Source organism: Sebastes umbrosus, chromosome 6 (assembly GCF_015220745.1).
Source record: "Sebastes umbrosus isolate fSebUmb1 chromosome 6, fSebUmb1.pri, whole genome shotgun sequence".
Classification (NCBI taxonomy): domain Eukaryota; kingdom Metazoa; phylum Chordata; class Actinopteri; order Perciformes; family Sebastidae; genus Sebastes; species Sebastes umbrosus.
Window position 1 is genome coordinate 12056976 of NC_051274.1, and position 20787 is coordinate 12077762.

Below are 20787 nucleotides of genomic sequence, written 5' to 3' on the forward strand. Positions count from 1 at the left end.
AGTGCAGAGTGGTGGCCATGAGCTAGCCAATGGGGCACGCTCACATGCACTAAAAGGCATGCCCGGCTATGTCAACAAACATGGAGAAGCACAGAGGGAGACTTCTGGTTCACTACATTTAGTTGACAGCTGTAGTTACTTTGCACACAGGATTTTACATACAAAATATATAATAAACTTATAAAATATGATCATTGTGGTAGATTCTCAGTGCCAAAGTTGACTTCATCAAATTGCTTGTTTTGTCTCACCAAAAGTCCAAAACCTAAATATATTAAATTTACAATATGACAAAAAAAAGCAGCAAATATTTGGCATTTTTGTTTTTAAAAAAGTACTTGGTAAACTAACGATAAACAGTTGCAGATTATTTATTCAATCGGCTAATTGATAACTTGTCGTTTTAGGCCTTAACATTTTAAATGCATAACTATTACTTACAGTACATAAGAGTATTTTTTTTTTTTTTTTTTTTATATAGGTATTACTACTTTTACTTATTTAAAAGGATCTGAATATTTCTTCCACCACTGTTAACAGCAGCAACAAAAAAAAATATGCAGGGAGAATTTTAAAGTAGCCAGATTGAAAACGGGCAAAGATCACTTTGTTTCAATACGTTCAACACATTTATTTGAGCAAATGTATCAAATTATTAGTTTAAATTTTACATCCATAAAATAAATTCTTCACAGTATACACTTCCAAAAGATCGTAAAGGTTAACGTCACATCATTTGGCAAACTAATTTCTAGACAACAGATATTTAGAGAAATTTACACTGGGAGAAGTCTGAAGAACTCGCCTGCTTTTCCAAGATGGAAAGACAGATGGCACCGACTCGTCTTCCTCCACCTGCCAACATCCAAAATCCCAAAAGTCCGTCTGAATGAGTTAGTGTGGATCATCATGACTCCGACAGGCTTTCGGGGTTTGGGTCAGTGTTACCAGGCTTCACCATTTTTACTCAAAATGTTGGTCACAAAACAAAATTTGTGGGAACTAAAACAATTACAGGGAAATTTCTCAAAGGGGGGAATCTGTTGTCAAAATCATGGGACACCATATCTTGTGACACTCCACTAAAGAGAAAGGAGGAAAACTATAAATAAGCAAATCAACAACTGTAATTACATAACTTCAAATAAAACAATGATCAGCCTCAGAAGCTCACAAGACCCACTAAAAAGGAGCCTATCATGTCATTTATTTATGGCACTAAATAACGAGTATCTTCATTGAGTGCTGCCAAGCTTCTGGGAGCCTTCATAGGGCAACGCTCCCCTCTACAGGCCAAGCATGTTCACTGCAGCATTAGTCTAATTCTCCATTCACAGCCATGTTGGGGACTAGCATTAGTTTACCAGAAACTTACATTCAACCCTTGTTGTAAGTTTGAAAAATAAATCAAAGAAAAATTTCAATAATATAAGACCACAGAGGAGTTAATTCAATAAATGAAGACAGAAAGTGAAAAGCACCAAGTGCGTTGCAAATTGTGCCTCTTCTGACAAATTGTTTTTAATTTCCAAATGTTCTTTACTTCTTTTCCTTCTTCTTCTCCTGAAAAAGGGACAAACGATCAGCGTTATAAGACACGACCACATTACTCTTAGAAATTAAACGTTATGAAAACAAAACAAAAACTTTACTCAAGTGGTATCGAGCCATGCAGATAGATGTGGTTAAAGAGTGTGCTCTGATAGTTTGGAAACTGAAAGTAAAAGTACTGTAGCATTATCAGCTGATCGTACTTAAAGTATCAAAAGTAAAAGTACTACTCAATTTCTCATATCCAACACTATTTGATTGTTAATACTGATGCATCAATGTGTAATCAGCATTTTACTGTTGTTTACTGGTTAATCTACTTTATATAGAGTCAAGTAGTTTAATTCAGTGGTTCTCAACCTCGGGGTCAGACACCCTTCAGAGGGTCACGAGATGAATGTGAGGGATTGTGAGAGGATTAATGGGCGAGGAAAGAAGAAAAAACGATATTCTCCTACACAAATATATATACATTTTTTTGGACTTTTTAAAATTTGTTTTTTTTTGTGAAATATTGGATAACTAACTTTGGACTAAAAACAATCATTTAAATGAAACCATTTGACAAGTTTAGAGGGGAAATGTGTTTTTGGTAGAACTGCTAACGCCTCATAAACATCTGAAACATGAGAAGAGGTTCCAGCTAGACACTGCTATTTGTAAGAGGTCACAAATAAATCTAAATCTGAAAAGTAAATGGCAGCTAAAGCGGTCTACAAAATGTAGTGAAGTAAAAAGTACAATATTTCCCTCTAAAATGTAGTAGAATTGAAATATAAAGCACCATAAATAATCAAGTAAAGAACAACCTCAGAAAAGTATTTGAGTAAATGTACTTAGTTACTTTTCACCACTGGTAAACACGCAATGTGTAAAATAAGAGTTCCCCTTTAATACTTCTATTCCATGACATTTAGTTGACAGCTGTAGTTACTTTACACATTAACATTTTACATACAAAATGTATAATAAACTAAATATGACCATTGCTATAGATTAACTACAGAATTATTAAGTAACCAGTTTTCATGAGAAACCCTTTCTTTGGTAAAAATGTAGGTCCAATGAAAAAATCTCACAGATGTCCAGAAACCTGAACAAGGTTTTAAGATATGTTGTCGCTGAGTTATTTAAATGTCATTTGCTTTCTCATTGTTTTGTGCACCACAAACTAAATTCCCCTAACATCCCTTGCATTGTGGTGGCAGAAGTCTCACATACCTCAAAACCTCAGAAAATAAAACCAAAAGTATCTGCATGGCTAGATTCTACTACAGCTAAATAAGAAAATATACTGCTTTTTGTTGAGACAGACTAAAGGGTCCACACCAAGAGCAATAACTATAAAATGTAAAGATATACAATGTGAGCATCCACACTGATGAACGATAACGTTTTGTAAACAGTGGCACGAAGCATGCACTACGCGCTCCAGCTGTCCACCTCTTTCGGGCACTGTCACCTCAGAAAGGTTCAAATTACGTTTAAAAAAAACACGTAGGGTCTATTTATACACATTCAAATGACCTACATGTAAATGGCTAGCTGTTTATATAATGATCACAAAGAGGCGATAATCATCAGTTCCTGGTCAGAAACGACAGAACGTATGAACCGTAGCACTCAGGAGTACGAAGGTGTATTTGTTCTACACAAAAGTAAAATGGTCTTTGAAACTATTTTCTATCAGCAATAGAGAGTAGGCTACTTATTGAAATCAACAGTATCTCTCTCTCTCTCCCTCCCTTTTCTTGCCTCCATGGTGCTGAAAGATCCACAGCAGAAACTACTTTTCAACTGTTTTCTTATTCTTATTCTCATTAATAAGAACAAGATAAACAAAAGCTAAATCAAGTGCTTAGGAATGTTGTATCTGCCGTTTCTGACCACGAAAACTATTTACGTTTTTCATGTTTTTCATGTTGGCGCGTCCCAGCTCTGCAAATTGGCTGGTTCCCCCTGGCACTCTAATGCAATATATGGATAATCCGGCTCAGATTATTAATTGATTATTGATCATAAGGAGGCGAGACATTATAATAAATTTGGATGCATTTTGATTGGCTCCGTGTTTCTATTGTTCATCAAATTGCTCTGAAAGTGATCCCAACGATATTGCTCGCCACTGTCGTCGTTATTGTTGTGGTGTGAACTCAGTCATCCACTCGAGTTAGAACAACAAATTTGTAGTTATCGTTCTTGGGGTGGATGGCCCTTTATCCATTAACTTTTAAGGATTGTACTCTGTACCTTGTCGTTCATGGCGAGGATGACCATCAGTTTCCTGAAGATGGTGATGAAATCAAGGAACAGATCCACACAGTGCCTTAAAAAAACAAAGTATATCAAGTTTGTTTCAGAATCGTTACATATGCTTTTCGGAAAAACTAAAAACATCACCATACATGATTCAATAACTCAAAAAAAAAAAAGTCCATCTGTTGTCCATGTTGCACCTCTGAATAAAGACAAACTTATTTGAACCGGTCATTTTTTTTTTTTTTTCAGGAACTGATGCCAAGTTGTACACCTCACTATGAGATGATGTATTTGCATGGTATTTGGTTATTATGGTTGTTGGTGTGAGCCAACACATAAGGGAATACAAGAATGCAAGTCCTCACCAGATGTAGTCCTTGTCTCCGTTCTCTGCTTTCTCAATAATGAGCTGAGTGTCAAACAGGACGAAGCCGCACATGATGAGCAGCCCGAGGTACATGTGTGCCTGTCACAAAAGATGATAAATGTGATTTACGTCGAAACATTATGACACACAGCTGATCAAACGTTTAGTGAGGAATGGTGCCACTTGGTTCAGCTACCTTAAACAGCATCACAGATCCAAAGAACATGTTCATCACAGACATCAGGAACAGGAGGGAAAGGCCAGACATCAGTGTGCCTGAAAAGAATAATCAGTTAAGGGAAACGGCACGTATGGGTTAATTGACCCTTCCTAAGTCCCGCCCCTTTTCATTCTGTGCTCCAATAACAGTTGAGCAAGCTTGGAACCCGGCAAAACCACGGTCAACTTTTCCTTTTCGCATATACTTCGATATGCTACGTCTGTTCAAAGGTAACATAACTATGCAAGACAAATCGGACGCATTACCTTATACATAGTTACGAAGAACTTTCATTTTGTGTTGATTTTGGCGGTCCCTGTGGACAAAAGCGGTCGTGTTTCCGAGCACCAGAGTCCCTGTAGTAGGCAGGGTCGGACAGTCTACCCGGCGCTGTCCTGGTTATGATTCTCCCGTGCCTCCCTTCCCACCAGTGGGCCCAGCAATACGACCTTGGCTTCCAGCAGCGTGGTGCCGATGTTGGCTCCCAGAGGGGACCGGCAGAGCAGCGAGGCGAAGCTCTGCTCCTGGCTGGAGGAGAAGCCGCTGCTGCCGTGGTGCAGTGCCCTCCACCTCCCGCTAGAGCTCCGAATGCAGGTCGCTGCTGGAGGCCCCCGCTGGATTTCTGAGCTGAAAGTGTTTCTGGTTCGTGCCGCCCCAAAGTAACTTTTGGTGTTATTTATTTTGATATACACATCGTCTAGCATCTAAACAGGAAAAGTTACCCGAGTAAAGTTTATGATCGTGACTATATCCTTCCATCGCATACTGTAGTCCTTGCTGTCGGCTTCTAGAAGCTATATTGCCTGGCGCCCAGAAACTATCTAATAATAATACACATTGCAGCACCCAGCTAAACGAAACTGCAGCTCCATTTTTCTTTTTGTCAAGCTTGTCCGAGCTAGCAACAGTAACTAAGGGAAGTGAGACTTAGGATCGGTCAAGTAAACCAAGAGAAATTCTGCATAATGGCCAAAAAATTGGTGTACTTTAAAGTCTTGTTGTAAATGGTTGAGAAGAGAAGTATAAAGTGTAATGGGTCACAACATTAATTAACCGCCTTTACCTCCAAGGAACAGGTAGCTCCTGCGTTTGGCATAGAGAGCGCTGAGAGTGAAGCAAATGAAAATCACAGAGGTTCCCATGAAAGCCGTCACGATGATGCTGAGGAGAATCAAACCAGAAAAAAAACACACATTCAATTAGATGTGTACAGATTCACAGATGTCTACCAATCATTATTCAATACTCTTCTCATTGCTGTTCAGTTTTATAATGTTTAACTTTTTAGTCAGCTAGCTGCCACCCGCTTATGTGCAGGTGTTAAACACTGAGTTAACTTTTCACATACCTCGGATTGACAGCGATGACAAAGTCCAGTGTGGGGCCAAGGCCAACACCTGGGGAGGGATAGAGGAAGGCAAAGACTGCTCATAGACTCTTACATGACTGCAAATTAACCACGACAGGTCGGTTCACATGCAAAGTGACAATTTTGACTTTAACCTGCCCGCAATATCATTACTTTACCTGTGAGGAAGGCAAATCCTGCGAGGATTGTCAGTCTCTTCTTCTCTGTCTCAGAGTTGTGTGGCGTCATGGCGAGCCAAAACATCATCCCCAGGGAGCCGAGCACAGACAGCAAACCTCCCTGAGAAGAAGGGCACAAGGTTAAGATGGGGCAGGAAACATTGTGACTATGATACTGACCTCTCAGGTTTCTCCTTTCCTTTTAAAGGAAGTGCAGTGTCCATTTCTCACAGCAGCTGGATGAATATTGCTGAAGCTACAGAATCACCATAAGATAAATATAAGACAGAAAAAGTCCTTTCAGACAAATAAAGTTCTGTCTTATCTTAACATCTCATGGCGTCCGTCCAATCTAATGTATTAAACACAACAAAATTTTAAAACTTGTTAGATAAATGCTTTTGTTGCGAATCTTATCTTTCGACGTCCAGTGTACAATTGGTGGGTTGACCTCTAGAGAATATGTCTTAAGTCTGTCTTATCTTAAAATCTTATGGTGATTCTGATTCAAATTACAGGTTTTCCAAATATGATGATCTTTTTTGGCTAGGCCCAATATTTTTCCCACGTTGAGACCAAGAAAAAAGAAATTTTACCATCGGTATTTTATCCATCATACATTCAGTATCTTCTAAAACTTTAAATCCTTAAATAACAACGGGGGAATGCTGGTAGCAACGATGACACACACAGTCTGTTTAGCTCAGTTTCACTTTCTTCTACCAGCGCATATGCTGTTGTCACATGAAACATGGATAGAGGTAAATAAATAAAGTGGCTGTGATGATAATGCTCACTGTAAACTTCACAAACAACACTGACTTCAGGGTTTCCCCTCAGTGTTTTATAGGGGAGGCGGTTCGCACCAAAGATAAAGACCACTTCTGCTAAAATCTTAAAAAACATAGATTTATCTACAGTAAATTTTTGCAAGCACCAGGTAACTAAAACGTAATGCAAAAATTTGGTTAGATTAGGTAGGATAAAGTATTCCTTTCGGTGCTTTGCTTAAGGCACCATTTGCATTGAAATACAGGATCGACCTGGACAGGTAGACTCTGTTGTATCTTGTTAGTATTACCTGAAAGAGGCGTGTGACGACATGGACGTAGGAGCCAGCTGCAGCCACAAACATACAAACTGCCAGGCTGGAGTACACATTCTTCAAGTGCACCTGGGTGGAATGAGATCTGCAAAAAAAATTTAAAAAAAGATAACAATGAACAAGGCTGGGCAGTGGACACTTGAGTTATGGTGGACAAAGTATGTGACTGAGATAGCAATCTTCTGCAAGCTTACGCACATTTGGGAGAACTTGAGGAGGGAGTCAAAGTTGATGTTGCGGTCAAACACGTTCATGATGGAACCAAGGATCGAGATCTTGAGAAATTCTTGAACAGACAAACTCTCCTGTGAACAGAAACGCAGAGGATTAGGCCTACACTTCACTTCTGCTTTAATGGTCAGAATCAAAATTATTTTAAAACTATAACTGCAGTATTTAAAAGGTAGCACAGGTACAACCATTTGTTAATGATCAGTACTGGAGACAACTAATTACATTTACTCAGATACAATTTTGTATAGCCAAAATGTATACAAACATTGGCTCACATTTATTTATAAGTCCATTCTTGGTATACTCCCCTCCTATCTGTGCACTCTCAAATCACGCAACACTGGCAGCTATAGCCTACACTCGTCTGATCTGTACTTATTATCTGTACCTAAGAACTAGGTAAGATGGCCTTTAGCTACTCCGCTCCCTTTTCCTGGAATACACTGCAAGCTAGGTTGAAACTGAGAAATCTGATTACGTTTGATGAATTTCAAAACATTAATGAAAGACCTAGAAGCAGAGTCAATCGGGAGCTGTCTGTTTCTGAATATTTTCACTTTAACGTTGGCTTCCAACACTTGATTTTTTATGTGTTTTGTATGATATTATGCTATGTATTTATTTTGCACATGTTTAAAGTTGTGGCGTCTGAAACTATAATGTATGCTTAAATGCTGCTGTCTTGGCCAGGTGTCTCTTGCAAAAGAGATTCTTAATCTCAATGAGTACTACCTGGTTAAATAAAGGTTAAATAAAAAAAATAAAAAAAGTACTTTACTTGAGTATTTGTATTTTGTGCTACACCACATTTAATTAACAGACTTAGCTACTTTTAATATTAAGATTTTACAAACAAAACACATAATCAGTTAGTAAAATATGGTGGATTAAACAACTCGACAGTATAACATCAATATAAATGATCCAATAATCTAATAACATGACATGATTTGTTCTTATAGTTACTATATTTGTACTTTTACTTAACTTAAGCAACATGTATTAGTATTTTGGTAATGTTGAGAAGAGATGGAGTCTAGCAGAAGGAAAAATATAGTTACATGGGTTAACACGCATGGAGGTGACCTGAGGTAAAGGAGGATGCATGTGTGTGCCCATGTAAATTATATTACTATATATCTGTGCTACCCCCCTTTTATTTTCTATTAACTTATTTGTTGATTTAATTTATTATTACTCTCGTATTTTTGTATTATTATTGTTTTTTTTTTGTTTTTTTTAACTCTATTCTTTCTTTTTGTCATTATTATTATTGTTATTTCTTTTCTTGGTTTTGTTTCGGTTTTGAATGTTGAGCTTGTTTTCTCTGGTGTACTTGATGGGTTTGTCTGTAAAGCTCATCTACTTAAAAGTTGGTTAATAAACTGTTGTAATAACGAACAGTGGATTGCATATATGAAAACAGCCTTGAAAAAAAGGGGGAAATAAAGTATAAAAAAAGTATTTTGGTAAAGTTCATCGCTATTTCTATGTAAACAGTGTAGTTTAAATGATCTGAATACTGCTTCACCACTATAATATGGTATGTATGGTCCTGATAGATGGTACTATCTCATGCCGCAGATCAAAGTGCGCAGTTTAGTCGTATGATGATTTGCGACGTTTAAATTGCACAACAGGTTAACGGTAACTGGTTAGCATTTAGAGCTTAGTAAGCTAACAAGCTTCCTACAAACATGCTGTAAATCCCTGTAAACGATATATATCCACTGAACTGGCAACACAAGCAAAAAACAACTCCTTTAAATGAACACGCTGTTACAAATAGGGCAGTCGAACAACTGCCAACAACTATTCTTTGACGCATGAGACTATCATGTTAACAGCTAACGTTGCTAGGTAGCTAACGTTGCTAGGTAGCTAACGTTAGTTAAACACCGACCAGCTAGGCTAGCTAAGCTACCTAAGCTAACTAGGCTAACGTTTAGCTCGTTTAATCAACACAACTCGACGTCTCGTCCATTCCTCAGCAACATAACGCCATCAATGTGACAGTTAACGTTATGGTAGCGCTTACCTCTCATCAGCTACGAGCTAACTACTGTTTGGCAGCCTTTCTTCTTCCTGCTTTACTTTCTGTCTTTTTTTTTTTTTTTTTTTTACAAAACACTACGTGTCAGTCGCCGGATGACGTCACCATGGTAACGCCCAGAGAGAGTTGTAGTTCTTTTAATACATCCATGGTTGTAGTCCTTACTCTCATTATGTAAAACACGGTGGTTTTTCCACTTCGCTAATGGACATAATTAAACAAGTAGTCTATTTTATAATTACTGAACGTTGAACCACAATTTCTTGTTATCTTTACGTTGTCAAGAATCCTTTATATGAAAAAGGTACTTCCGGGTGGTGTCACCGAGTAATGTCCCCGGGTACACCTAAAATGGCCGACTCATAAATGTAGCTGCACCATTCCAGAGCAGAGACACTTCTTCTTTCAGTGCATCCATGCAGAGACATGTAACAACCATCTACATGTGTTTTATAGCAGCCTTAACATTTGAAGTCTCGACCATACGTTTATTAAACGCTATGAAACAGAGACTAGGCTGTCTCTACCATACCGTAATCTAAGAATATCCGTAGGAGTGTAAAGGAGTGTGAATGTTGAGCAATCAAGACAAACATGGTGCAACAGCATGCAACATGTTGTGAATGCTTTTATTGAAATTCTACATTTTTAAGGAGTAGATGTCTTGTGTTTTTCTTTGATATGTAGTAATGTTTTGCAGGTGAAGTTATACAGGGAGTAGTATTATTTGTGTTATTATTATTATTATTATTAATAGTAGTAGTAGTAGTAGTAGTATTGATATTAATCCTGTTTTTGTTTATTTGTTTTGCACAATTTAAGACTATACAACATAAAAAAAAAATAAAAGAATAATGTACAGTGCAGGAAGAGGCAAAAAAAAACCACTGGGCTTATCTGAAGCCTCCACCTAGAGACAAGATTAATATAAAGAAATAATATGACTACATAATAGTGAAGATTATTATTATTAGTTTTAAATAAATGATTACTATTGTTTTACTTTATTTATTTATTTATTTTTAAATGTGTTCTGTGTTTTGTAATGTCTTTTGGCATACGTTTGTTTATATGGAGAAGCATGGCAATACCACGTTATCTTTGAAAATGATGCTTCACAATAAAAATATTTGAAACTAAATTATACATTTTACATACACGTATCTCTATTTAGACTTATAATGAAAAATAAATGTATGTTGAACTAGTATCTGTGGTGTGGTGGAAGAAGTATTCAGATATTTCTCTTTAGTAAAACTAGCAAATACTCAATCATATGTAAAGGTCACACATCTCAAACTGTCATTTAGTACAAAAGAACAACAACGAAATGTAGTAAAAGTCAAATAATTATACTCAATGGTCCTTGTCATACTTAATTATAAATATAATAATCAGAATAATTTAATTAAACTGCTTTATTAGGAGTTGGATATCACATCCTGGGCTTTTTATCTAAAATCTTAATTTGAAGTAACTATAGCTGTCAGATAAATGTAGTGGAGTAAAAAGGTATAACAGTTCTGTCTGTAGAAGTATAAAGTAGCATAAAATGGAAGGACTTCACAATTGTTCTGAAGCTCAGTATTTGAGTAAATTCCACCAATGTACGTGTTTAAAATATAAAATATATTCAGAGTGGCCAGAGTTAGGATATGGTCATGTATGCAAGAAGTGGATAAAAATAAAAATGACACTTTTAATCTACTTTTTCTCTAAACTGTAGTAACCAAGAGATGTGAGTAGAACTTGATAATACAGTATGTATTTGAGACCAAAAAGGTTTAATGATTTAAAAGATACTCAATCTTTGTATGAGAGGACATACAGCGAAAGTTATTTTATACTTTCAGACAATGAAGAGATGTATTCTTTAGTGTCACAGACAAGAAAAACATGCACAAAGACAGCATAACATAACCAATTTTTATTTAAAAATAAAAACTGGTAGCACCTTGTCTTTTAGAGTTTTGGTCAGATCGGATAGACAAAATGAGTGTTTGATTTATTCTGATACACAAAGACAAATTGTGACTGTCTAAACGAATACTTTTGGTCATCACAACTGGTACAATTTCATTGTCATCTTTTACTAGTTAACATGCAGGCAATAATTGCATCAGACTTTAAACATCATAGAAAAACCATATTACCCAGGAAACATAACCCCACAAAATATCTGTTGTACTGAATTAAAAATGGAAAAAAGAAAATGTGTTCTTGTATGATTGAATTTTGGATTTACATCTATTTTTTTTTTATTTGATTGAACTGCTTAAGTTTTTGAATTATTTATGATCTTTGACAGCAAAATGTGTTATCTAGGCACAGATAAAACAGTTAAACACAAGGCCAGCCTCAAAGTAGGCAAGTGGATTACAATACAAAATGTTAAGCAGTAAGAAGTACTGGACAATACAGATTTTTGGCCAATAAATATAGAAAACAAACGCTCACACATGCTAAAAAAATCAAATTTGATATTTTCAAGTGTTGCACTGCAAGTACCACAGCCACATGGCATTACACTTGCTCTTGACAGTGTTTTCTCACGCTCAGCATGACACATCAGAGTGTGTAGGCCTACAAATCTCTTTTCAGGCAGAACACCATTCTCTGTCCGAATTTCAAAGGCACAGTTTTTACTTTCAGCACTGTCAATATAAAACAAGTGCAAGTTGTTTGTCACATAGTAATACAAGAAAAACGTTGTAACAAATGAATTATTATTAAACCTTGACTGAAAACTGTGGCATTTACGGTCGTCCTATGTGCCAACATATTCCAGTGTGTCTGCTTTCAACGGACCATCAAAGACAAGATTTCACCCTGTTTATTTAACTTACATCAAATATCTATCCGACCACTATGATGTATATTTGCGTGGTTTGTAGAAATTATGCTTATAGTACAAATAAGTAAAATACACTTTTGTTTTGCCGCTCATTTACAGGTAAATAAGGCTACAGTAATGTTTACATCTGCTGAATGCAATTATTGACTGGCTACTTCGGAGGTACTGTCCATGTAATTACAGAACTGGGTTGCATAGAGGAACCATGTTCACTGTTTAAAAATAGATTTCCTTATAAAACAACCTATAAAAAGAAATCAATAAATGTATAAAATCTGGTGGAAATTTCAAAAAAGAGCTGATGTTGTTTTTTTTGTTTTTGTTGTTCCTTAAAAGGCACAAGAATGAAAAAAAAACAATGTCCAAAAGTCAAGTCAGGGCAGGCAGGCTTCTGCTTTGGCAAAAGAACCACTTTAATATTCTAACTGGAGTGATTGTGATGGTGATTGCTTTGGTTGTTGTTTCCCGCTCTTTCAAATAGTGGTTGTCAATAATGTCAGCACTGAGGTTCGGAAGAAAGGCCTCAGATTGCAATCTATAGTTTCTGCTGAGCCGAACGCATTGTGTTTTCCAGGCTTGGAATTTCCTTAAGCCTCATGTTAATACAATTTTCTAAACGAAGGATTTTGTGCAGAGGCAAGGAGAACAACGTCTGAAAACTCTAGTATCTATTGTCGACGTATATTGTAGCTGAAGAAGTGTGAAGCTGGAGCTCTTAACAGGAGCTGAGGAGCGGGTCCATTGAGGGCTTAATGTCCACGAAGCTGGTCCAGCTGGTCGTAAACGTTATCAGCTTGACTAAGTTCCTCGAACACAGGCAGAAGGTTGAGCAGCTCAGCGTCGTCCACATCGTCAAACCATGACACCACAGGAACCTGACGGAAACAAACTGTCACTCACAAACTGTTTGCTTTTAGATAAAATAATCACATATAAAACAAATACAGCTGCTTTTCTTTGTCATATATGAGAGCAAACTGAATGTCTTTGGGGTTTTGGACAGTTGGAAGGACAAAACAAGACATCTGCTGGCATTATAATGGCTATTTTTCATTATTTTCTACCATATTACAAACAAAACGATAAATCGAAAAGGAATCTGCAGATTTATCGATGATGAAAATAATCATTAGTTGCAGCCATGATCATGATGAAATTAGAATACACTTTGAACATTGAATATTTCTCAAAACACAGGGGACTAAATCTTCTAATTTTAGCCAACTACTTTGTTTTCATTTTGTGGGATTTGTCATTTTGTAAGAGCATATTGTCGGACCTCATTCTCATCAAGCTTGAGGTCTGGAGAAAAAATTGTCAAAAATTTAGGAATATAAGATCTAGACTTTAGTACAAACAAGTTATCTTTTGCACACTTTTTTGGTCCCAGTGTCCCTACCATTTTTTAAAAACAACTCTTGTGCCTGCCCAGGCCTCTGTGAGCTTGATGAGACAGAGGTCTAAAAGCAGGTGCCACATCTTTTGAATGATGTTCATCACAATTGTGAGAGCTATTTCCAACACAAGGAGGTACATCATAGCTGATAGAAGTAGAGGAAAACTCACAGCATTATTAGGGTGGAAGATGTAGGAGGCAGGAGAGTTATCCAGGATGAGGGTTTTGTGGAGGTCTCGGCCCAGGCGGCTCAAATCTTTGACATAGCAGCCCTGGTGGAATACACAAGATTCCCGGAACAACCGGGTCCGGAATACGCCACAATGATCCAGCAGGTCCGTCACTGGGTCTGCATACTGGTGGAGGCCGGGGGAGGTGGCGAGCAGGAGAGGGAAAAGCAGGTTGGACTAATGAAGCACTTTCAGCTAATGATGGATATTTAATTCTAAGAAATAGCATCACACATCCCAAAAAATGCTCATCTGGATTAGGTTGCACCAGCTATTCGTAAACCGATTCCTACGTTTGTGTTGTAAAGTCATCTTTAAGTTCTCAGTAACTACTGAGTAGTCAAACTGATGGTTTACTAAAGTGGGTTGCACCAAAAATACGTAAGGAAGTCACTGTAGCACCACAAGATGTAACATGAAATAACACTTTTAGGGGGCTTTACTTTGATTAATTTACATATACTGGATTAATATGTGTCTCAAAGTTAGTAGTATTCGTGCATTGTAGAAGTATAGTATAACATTTAGTAATCTGAGATATATTGTGTTATGTTTTTTTATGAAAAGTAATTTAAAATCTTCCTAGTTTACATCATTATTAAAAAGCATTTTATCAGGTGCCAGGTCAGATACTGTATGTCGACAATATAATATTGCCTCTTTATCTTCAATCTAAACAGGTCATATGTTAGCGAGCTAACAATAGCTTTGTCGGTTGGTTCAGTTATCCAGGTAGCATTTACATGTAGCAGCTTGTATGTGTAAGTATTTAGTAACAGCTATCTACATAGTGTGTGTGGTGCAACACATTTTAATGTATTTAAGCGTAAATCTCTGCTTACGTTACAACTGGGCTAAGTTAGAACTTAAAAAGAGCTGATGCAAGCGGCTCCAGATGAAAACAGAAACAAGCTATAGCTTTAAACGTGAGCAGGGTGTCTACTAAGGTGACTAACAGCATGTTAAGAAACTGCTATCACAGTAAAAGGAGAACTAAAAGGCAAGAAAAAAGCAGAACAACCTCTGATAGATCAGACATGACATCAAACAGCAAATACTCAGTGCTGAATAAAAAAAAAAGATCTATTTTAGGATCTGTGTCAGTATCTGATGTAAAGTACCTTTGCGAGACTGGCTGTAAACAGCACACATTCAAACAGCTCTCCCATTCTCTGCAGGAACTCGTCTACGTACGGCCTCTTCAGTACATACACCTGGAAAACAAACAGGCCATCAGGAAACAGTCACACCGACAGGACTATTTAAAAAGTGTTTTTGTCACATTTGTACCATTATCGTTTCTGTCCGTTGGCTGCTAATGGCCAGTTCCTGAAACAAGTAATCAAGAATAGGCCGTGCTAGTGTTAACCAGCCTATCCTGGATTACTTGAACCAGGCAGAGGCCCACAGTGGCATGGGGTCCCGGGAATCACATTTCTGAGTTAATTACATTTCCACATGTCCAATAGCAAGAAGCCCAAGTTGAATGAATGGTCCAACACAGTGTGCTAGTTGAGCACTTTTTCCAACATCTTCACAGAGGCAGTAATATGTTCTGCATCACTTATTAATTACATTTTAGATGGACTGGGTTGAAATGACTCATTTTACTGCTGAAGCATCCACTTCCACTTTGCGTTTCCCTGTTTAACATCTGGCCAGTAGAGGGCTCCGTGTGCCCGTCAGAGCAAAACCTGGCTGATCAGTTACAAGACCCATCCCTTTTCAGCTCAGCAACCACTGCAAACACATCAACATACATACACAAACACAGCCCCCCCACCCCCACCCTCCCCTCCACAGCAAACACACTCACACACAGCATTTTACCTGGTGTGTGGTCCCCTCTATCTCCACAGGCACGATGAAGTCTGCATTACTAATAGGCTGGAGGGGGGAGAACACAGAGGGAGATGGTTGGCATGCTCATTCACATGAGCCGAGCTGTGTGTGTACATTCGCATGGCATTACATAACAACTGAACACACCGCTGCCATAAATCACAGTGAAGAGCTACACAAACAGAATAGAATTCACTTGATGTTCCTCAAGCACATGTGATGAATTTAGAGAAGAAGGATTAATAAACAACCACAGCAGAACCAGACCAATGTACCACTGCTACAAGATGCCATTATGTATAAAATAAATAAACATTTACATGATGTTTGTTACTTCTGGTGAATCAGAAGGGGCTTTCACTCAAACTGCACAACAATACTAAACATATTAAACATGGACATGAAGAAAAATATCCTCCAAGTGAAGGATTTCTTTGCTTTAGTACCTTGAATGAGCTGTGCACCAGGGTCTCGTCCAGGTCTATGACCACACATATCTTCCCTTGGTCCTGGTCCTCCATCTCAGGCAGGAGGCTTGGTTCATATTGCTAAGGAGACACACAAAGACTTGTTTTTAATGCCACTGTCCCACACACACCTGTATAATTTGTCTTGTGCCATGTTTACACCTAAGAGAGCATGATTAGTCCTGATAGTACAGTGATTCATATGAAAATCAGACCTTGGCTGTTTCATTTTACCTCTGGGAAATTAGATCAGACTCAGTTTTAGAGCTGCATGTATGTGTGGATGAGGGTGGGAGCCTCATTGTTTACTGTAACAGCTTCCATGTTGTATATCTGTACAATTAGCATATTTATGTCTTTCATTATACGTCCCAAAAGCATCTCTACAGGCCTTACCCTGGAAGGCAAACGCACATTAGCTTGATATGATCTCATTTTTAGATATACAATTTTCCCCCTTTATTAATTTATTTCATTCTAGGCTCTTTATGAGCACAATCAATCTGAAATGAATTATTAATATATTACATAACGAAAATATCTTATCCGTTAAGGACGGCAAATTAAGAGTGAGAACAAATACTATAAATGAGCAACGGCAATCTTATTTCGCCAACTAAAAACGCAAACAAAAACCCCATTGGCGCCAACGTTTTAATTTGGTTTCATTTCGGTGCCAGACAATAACCAGGCCCTACAGACGCTGCTTCCTGTTTGCCCCTGACGCTGGAGGACACTCCTCAATGTGAACAAACATGGCATCTCATTAAAATGCCCCTTAACATGTTACTGAAGCTCTAATCAGGCTGACAGCGTTCACCAGCGTGGCCAGCCGTGTGCAGCAGCAGGCGCTCTGGGCTTTATTTTTCTCCACCTCAGCAATTACAGGGCACACAATACACCATTCTCCGCCTAAAGGATTGATAGTCGCTCTGTCGCCCTTATCTTCCTTGGAGGATCAAGTGTGAACATCAAAGTGATTCCGTATCCGCAGACAGTTGCGGTCAGCTTTCAAGATGTTCAGAGCAGGTGCAGTAGTGGTTTTAGTGTGCGCTGCAGTTGTAAAGAATAATGCTTGAAGACAAAAATAAGCAAATTTTTACAACAGGGTGTTTGGTTTATTCCTACAGATGGCCAAACTATTCAAACACCTCCTCCTTTATGGCAAGCAGTGTGTGTGTGTGTTGGTGTGTGGGTGGGTGCGACAAGGAAGTGAAATCTTAAATAAACAATAATAAAGGCAGGACTGAACTGAGAGCTTTGAATTGTTTTCGGTGATGTGAAACATTGCTGGAATGAGAATAGTGTTACCTTGACAACCATCCCATTTTCCTGTGACTCCAGCAAGGCCTGCTGGAGAGGTGGTGGTGTTGGTGTTGGTGGTTTGGGGCCATCCTGAGCTTGGAGGCAACAGAAGAGTGCTTTGAAGATGTTACAACTCCGAGGCTGTTTCAGGGCAGACCGGCTCACCTGGCCTGTTTAGGGAAACAGAGAAAGGGAGACTTTCATGAGGAAACCAAGTAAACGCATGCTGTCAACACGGAAATGTTAAGTGGGGCCTTGAATCACACGTCAGATACACGTAATGTTGTTTTTTCCACACACAGAACAAATCTTGTTACATGAAAATAGATGAAAAATATTATTAAAATCAGTATAATTAATTAGGAGCCACTTGTAACGTGTAGAACAAGCTTTCCCGTTCCTAAGGGGCACCATCCATCTGTCTACAGGGATGGCACAGCCCGCACATGAAATCTGTTTTTAATGCGCCTGCCTCTGCTGCTGCTGCTGGAAATGGCTGGTACATGTTATATAATCACAGAGGGCGGGAAAACCCACACTTTTCAGCACTACCTTCAACAGAAAACACAGACAGAAAACATTCCAACCATTTTAAACTCAAAGACCTTTCAGGGCTGCCTGAAGCTAGCCAGAACAGACAGACAAGCAGTCAGTCAGTCAGTCAGTGAGCCGGACAAGCAGTCACACCTCAGTGCCCTGTGCAGGTCTTTGATCAGTCACCGCAACCATGAGTGTCCCAGACCCATGTAGTGAAAGAACGGGAGAAAAACATTCCTGCAAGGTCCCATCGGAGTGTTTCATGTGAGGACTTGCAAACATAATTTATAACCCATCAATCCAGAGTCATCATAGTAAATACGCTACTAGAAAGAGGAACTGGTGATAAACAGTCAACTCAAAAGTGGAGAGAGAAACACATTTTTTTTTATCCCTAATAATCTACAGTTTCAGTGCTCTGAAGACATAATGCAGACCTGCCAACGACCATGTTACACAACACCGTGTTTAAGAGGACAAAGGAGCATGATTTGGTCATTCCTCAGATGTCCTTCATTAATCCTGCACAAATATCCAGATATCCCAGTTCAATATAATCCACATGATTAATGTGAATCTGTGTAAGGCAGCCTATTGATTTCCCACAGGAAGGCAGCATTGGCCATGTATGACATAACACATACATTATATCCTCCTCACCCCCCAACCCCTGCATTTGAAAGGATGGACAGATTAAACCAGAGATCTATATTAGTGACAATATATATCACTTTAGATCTAACAAAAAAACATGCGGGAAATAAAAATATACACATTATTTTCTAAACCAGTATCTGCAATCATGCAATATGCACGATGTCATAAACCAAGTAGTGAGCCAGAATCAATGAGCAAAAGCCTCTTTAAAGCCTGAGGAAGGCGTGCAAACAACGATATCTTTGAAACGGTGCTACAATGGGCGTGTGCAGAGAGGGGTGTGTTTGTGCATTCCGCTGTCAACACCGCGGCACCTGGTATTTCTATACACACTCCTCCTGTTAACCAGCAGCCACTCTGGACCCCTAATACACCTATACCAGCCTGTAATATGTATTGTGATTTAATACAGACACTGCACTTGTTTGTGTGTCTAGTAAAATACAAGCAAATGTGTGAAGAGTGCAGCAGTCTTTAAAGCTAATGCCCCCCCCCCCTCCTCCCTCTTAAATATAGGAACAACATCATAGTTTATAAATGAACCCAACAGCTTGGCTTACACTGTACTATAGCGCTGCCTGTGGTGACAGACGAGCTCCTCACGCTGTACCTGGTAGTAGTAGGATATGGGATGGTGCCAAACAAGCTGGAACCTGATCGACATAAATACATGGCAGCTTGGTGTTTTTTTGGAGAACTGTGTGGCCCATGATCACCAACCAACCACCACTGAGAAGAACTCAGCCATAATCACAACACCACATGTGTTAGAAGAGAGAGATTTACACACAAAAATAAGAGATAAAAAAAAAAAAAACATTGGCAAACCCAGTGCGTAATGGAGTCTGTGAACTTAAACTTGACCTTATATTCAGGGGCAACTTAAAGCTACATAATAGATGCTATTTTATTTTTTATTCAGTTTATGATCTGCAGGGGGAAGAAAAACAGCTTCTGGGCTGAAATAGTATCAGTAAATAAGCACATTATGATTCGTTCAGACTCTATGGCTCTGTATTAAATGGTGATTACATCTAAATATTAAAGATTTGTTTGATAAATATATAAAAAAGGAGGCAATGCGCCTCTTTGACCGCGCTCAACAACCAGCGTCCGCAGCGCTCAAACTGTCAAATGGGCGCACTACATTACAGGCTTTCTCTCTACAGGCTTTCTTTCTCAATATCACAAAATACTCACATAATACCACAGCAAAGGAAGCAGGTATGATAGTATTTCAAAAGCACACACACAATAATCCATCTCACCTGTTTTCGGTGACACTTGAACGTCTTCTTTCTGCACTTGGGTGATAACAGAACTTTCCATCTGACAATCACGGAGCCCTCAAAATCCTCAAATCCTGTCCCCGAGCACTGATGGGCATCCCTCATTGGCTTTTATTGACAAGTTGACTCAATTATTTACCGAGGTAACTTGTCATCCGCCTCAGTAACAACAATCCTCGATGAAGAGAGAGTAGGAGGATTTATATATCTTGTTCCAGTGGGTTTCTTTATTCTAACCACCGCTTCTTCTTCTTCTTCTTCTTCTCTCGGAGCTCCGCCGCCCGTAGAGGGGGCAAGGCACTTGTGTTGTTTTGGAGGCTATTTGAGAGTCTGTCAGCTCGGGTTTACCACTACTATTAGGGGTAATATCAGCGAGCAGCCCCCCTCTCTACTGCTGAAGTCTTCACTCTTGCAGCAACAACATGGAGAATCCAGGCGAGAGAAGAGAAGAGAAGGAAAACAACCGAGGAAATGGGGCAAGGGATGGCGGTTTCAAGCCCCCCCCTTACTACAGATAAACAACATCGCCCGAAATGACATAAAGAGCGACGAAAAACACCCGGAGTCGACCCCTACGGTCCGTTTCGATTCAATAAAACGGATTCCCGGGTGCAGTTAGATGTAAAAATGTGAGTTTTGTTGTTATCCGGGGCTTTGTTTTTCTACGGTCGGGGCTCCGCGGGCGCCTTGAAACCGTGTCTGCTCTCTGATTGGTTGCCCGGGAGGAGGGGGCGTGGTCAGAGCATTCCACCCCGTCCTGCACGCGCCGCACCGAATACATTCCAGCGCTGCTCGTTCGAATGAGATTGATACATTGTTTGTATATGATTTAATAATAATGTTCATTTATGCAACTACATTAACATGTTATTCATTTATATGTATTTATGAAGG

The 20787-nt window shown here is 38.8% G+C and overlaps 2 protein-coding genes across 2 annotated transcripts; both read right to left on the reverse strand.

The window, feature by feature from the left end:
* Positions 1-606: 606 nt before the first annotated feature.
* Positions 607-9468, reverse strand: tegt (testis enhanced gene transcript (BAX inhibitor 1)). The gene is made up of 10 exons (XM_037771709.1): positions 9302-9468; positions 7228-7334; positions 7006-7114; positions 5925-6045; positions 5746-5794; positions 5461-5558; positions 4374-4453; positions 4176-4276; positions 3802-3877; positions 607-1563 (listed from the first exon to the last, which is right to left on the reverse strand). The coding sequence occupies exons 2-10, from the start codon at positions 7281-7283 to the stop codon at positions 1540-1542; spliced, it is 714 nt and encodes a 237-aa protein (XP_037627637.1). The 5' UTR covers positions 7284-7334; positions 9302-9468; the 3' UTR covers positions 607-1539.
* A 1615-nt stretch (positions 9469-11083) lies between these two features.
* ctdsp2 (CTD (carboxy-terminal domain, RNA polymerase II, polypeptide A) small phosphatase 2) lies at positions 11084-20566 on the reverse strand. Its single transcript, XM_037771816.1, has 7 exons — positions 19873-20566; positions 17417-17580; positions 16085-16186; positions 15627-15683; positions 14918-15010; positions 13737-13922; positions 11084-13045 (listed from the first exon to the last, which is right to left on the reverse strand). The coding sequence occupies exons 1-7, from the start codon at positions 19931-19933 to the stop codon at positions 12920-12922; spliced, it is 789 nt and encodes a 262-aa protein (XP_037627744.1). The 5' UTR covers positions 19934-20566; the 3' UTR covers positions 11084-12919.
* Between the last annotated feature and the right edge of the window lie 221 nt (positions 20567-20787).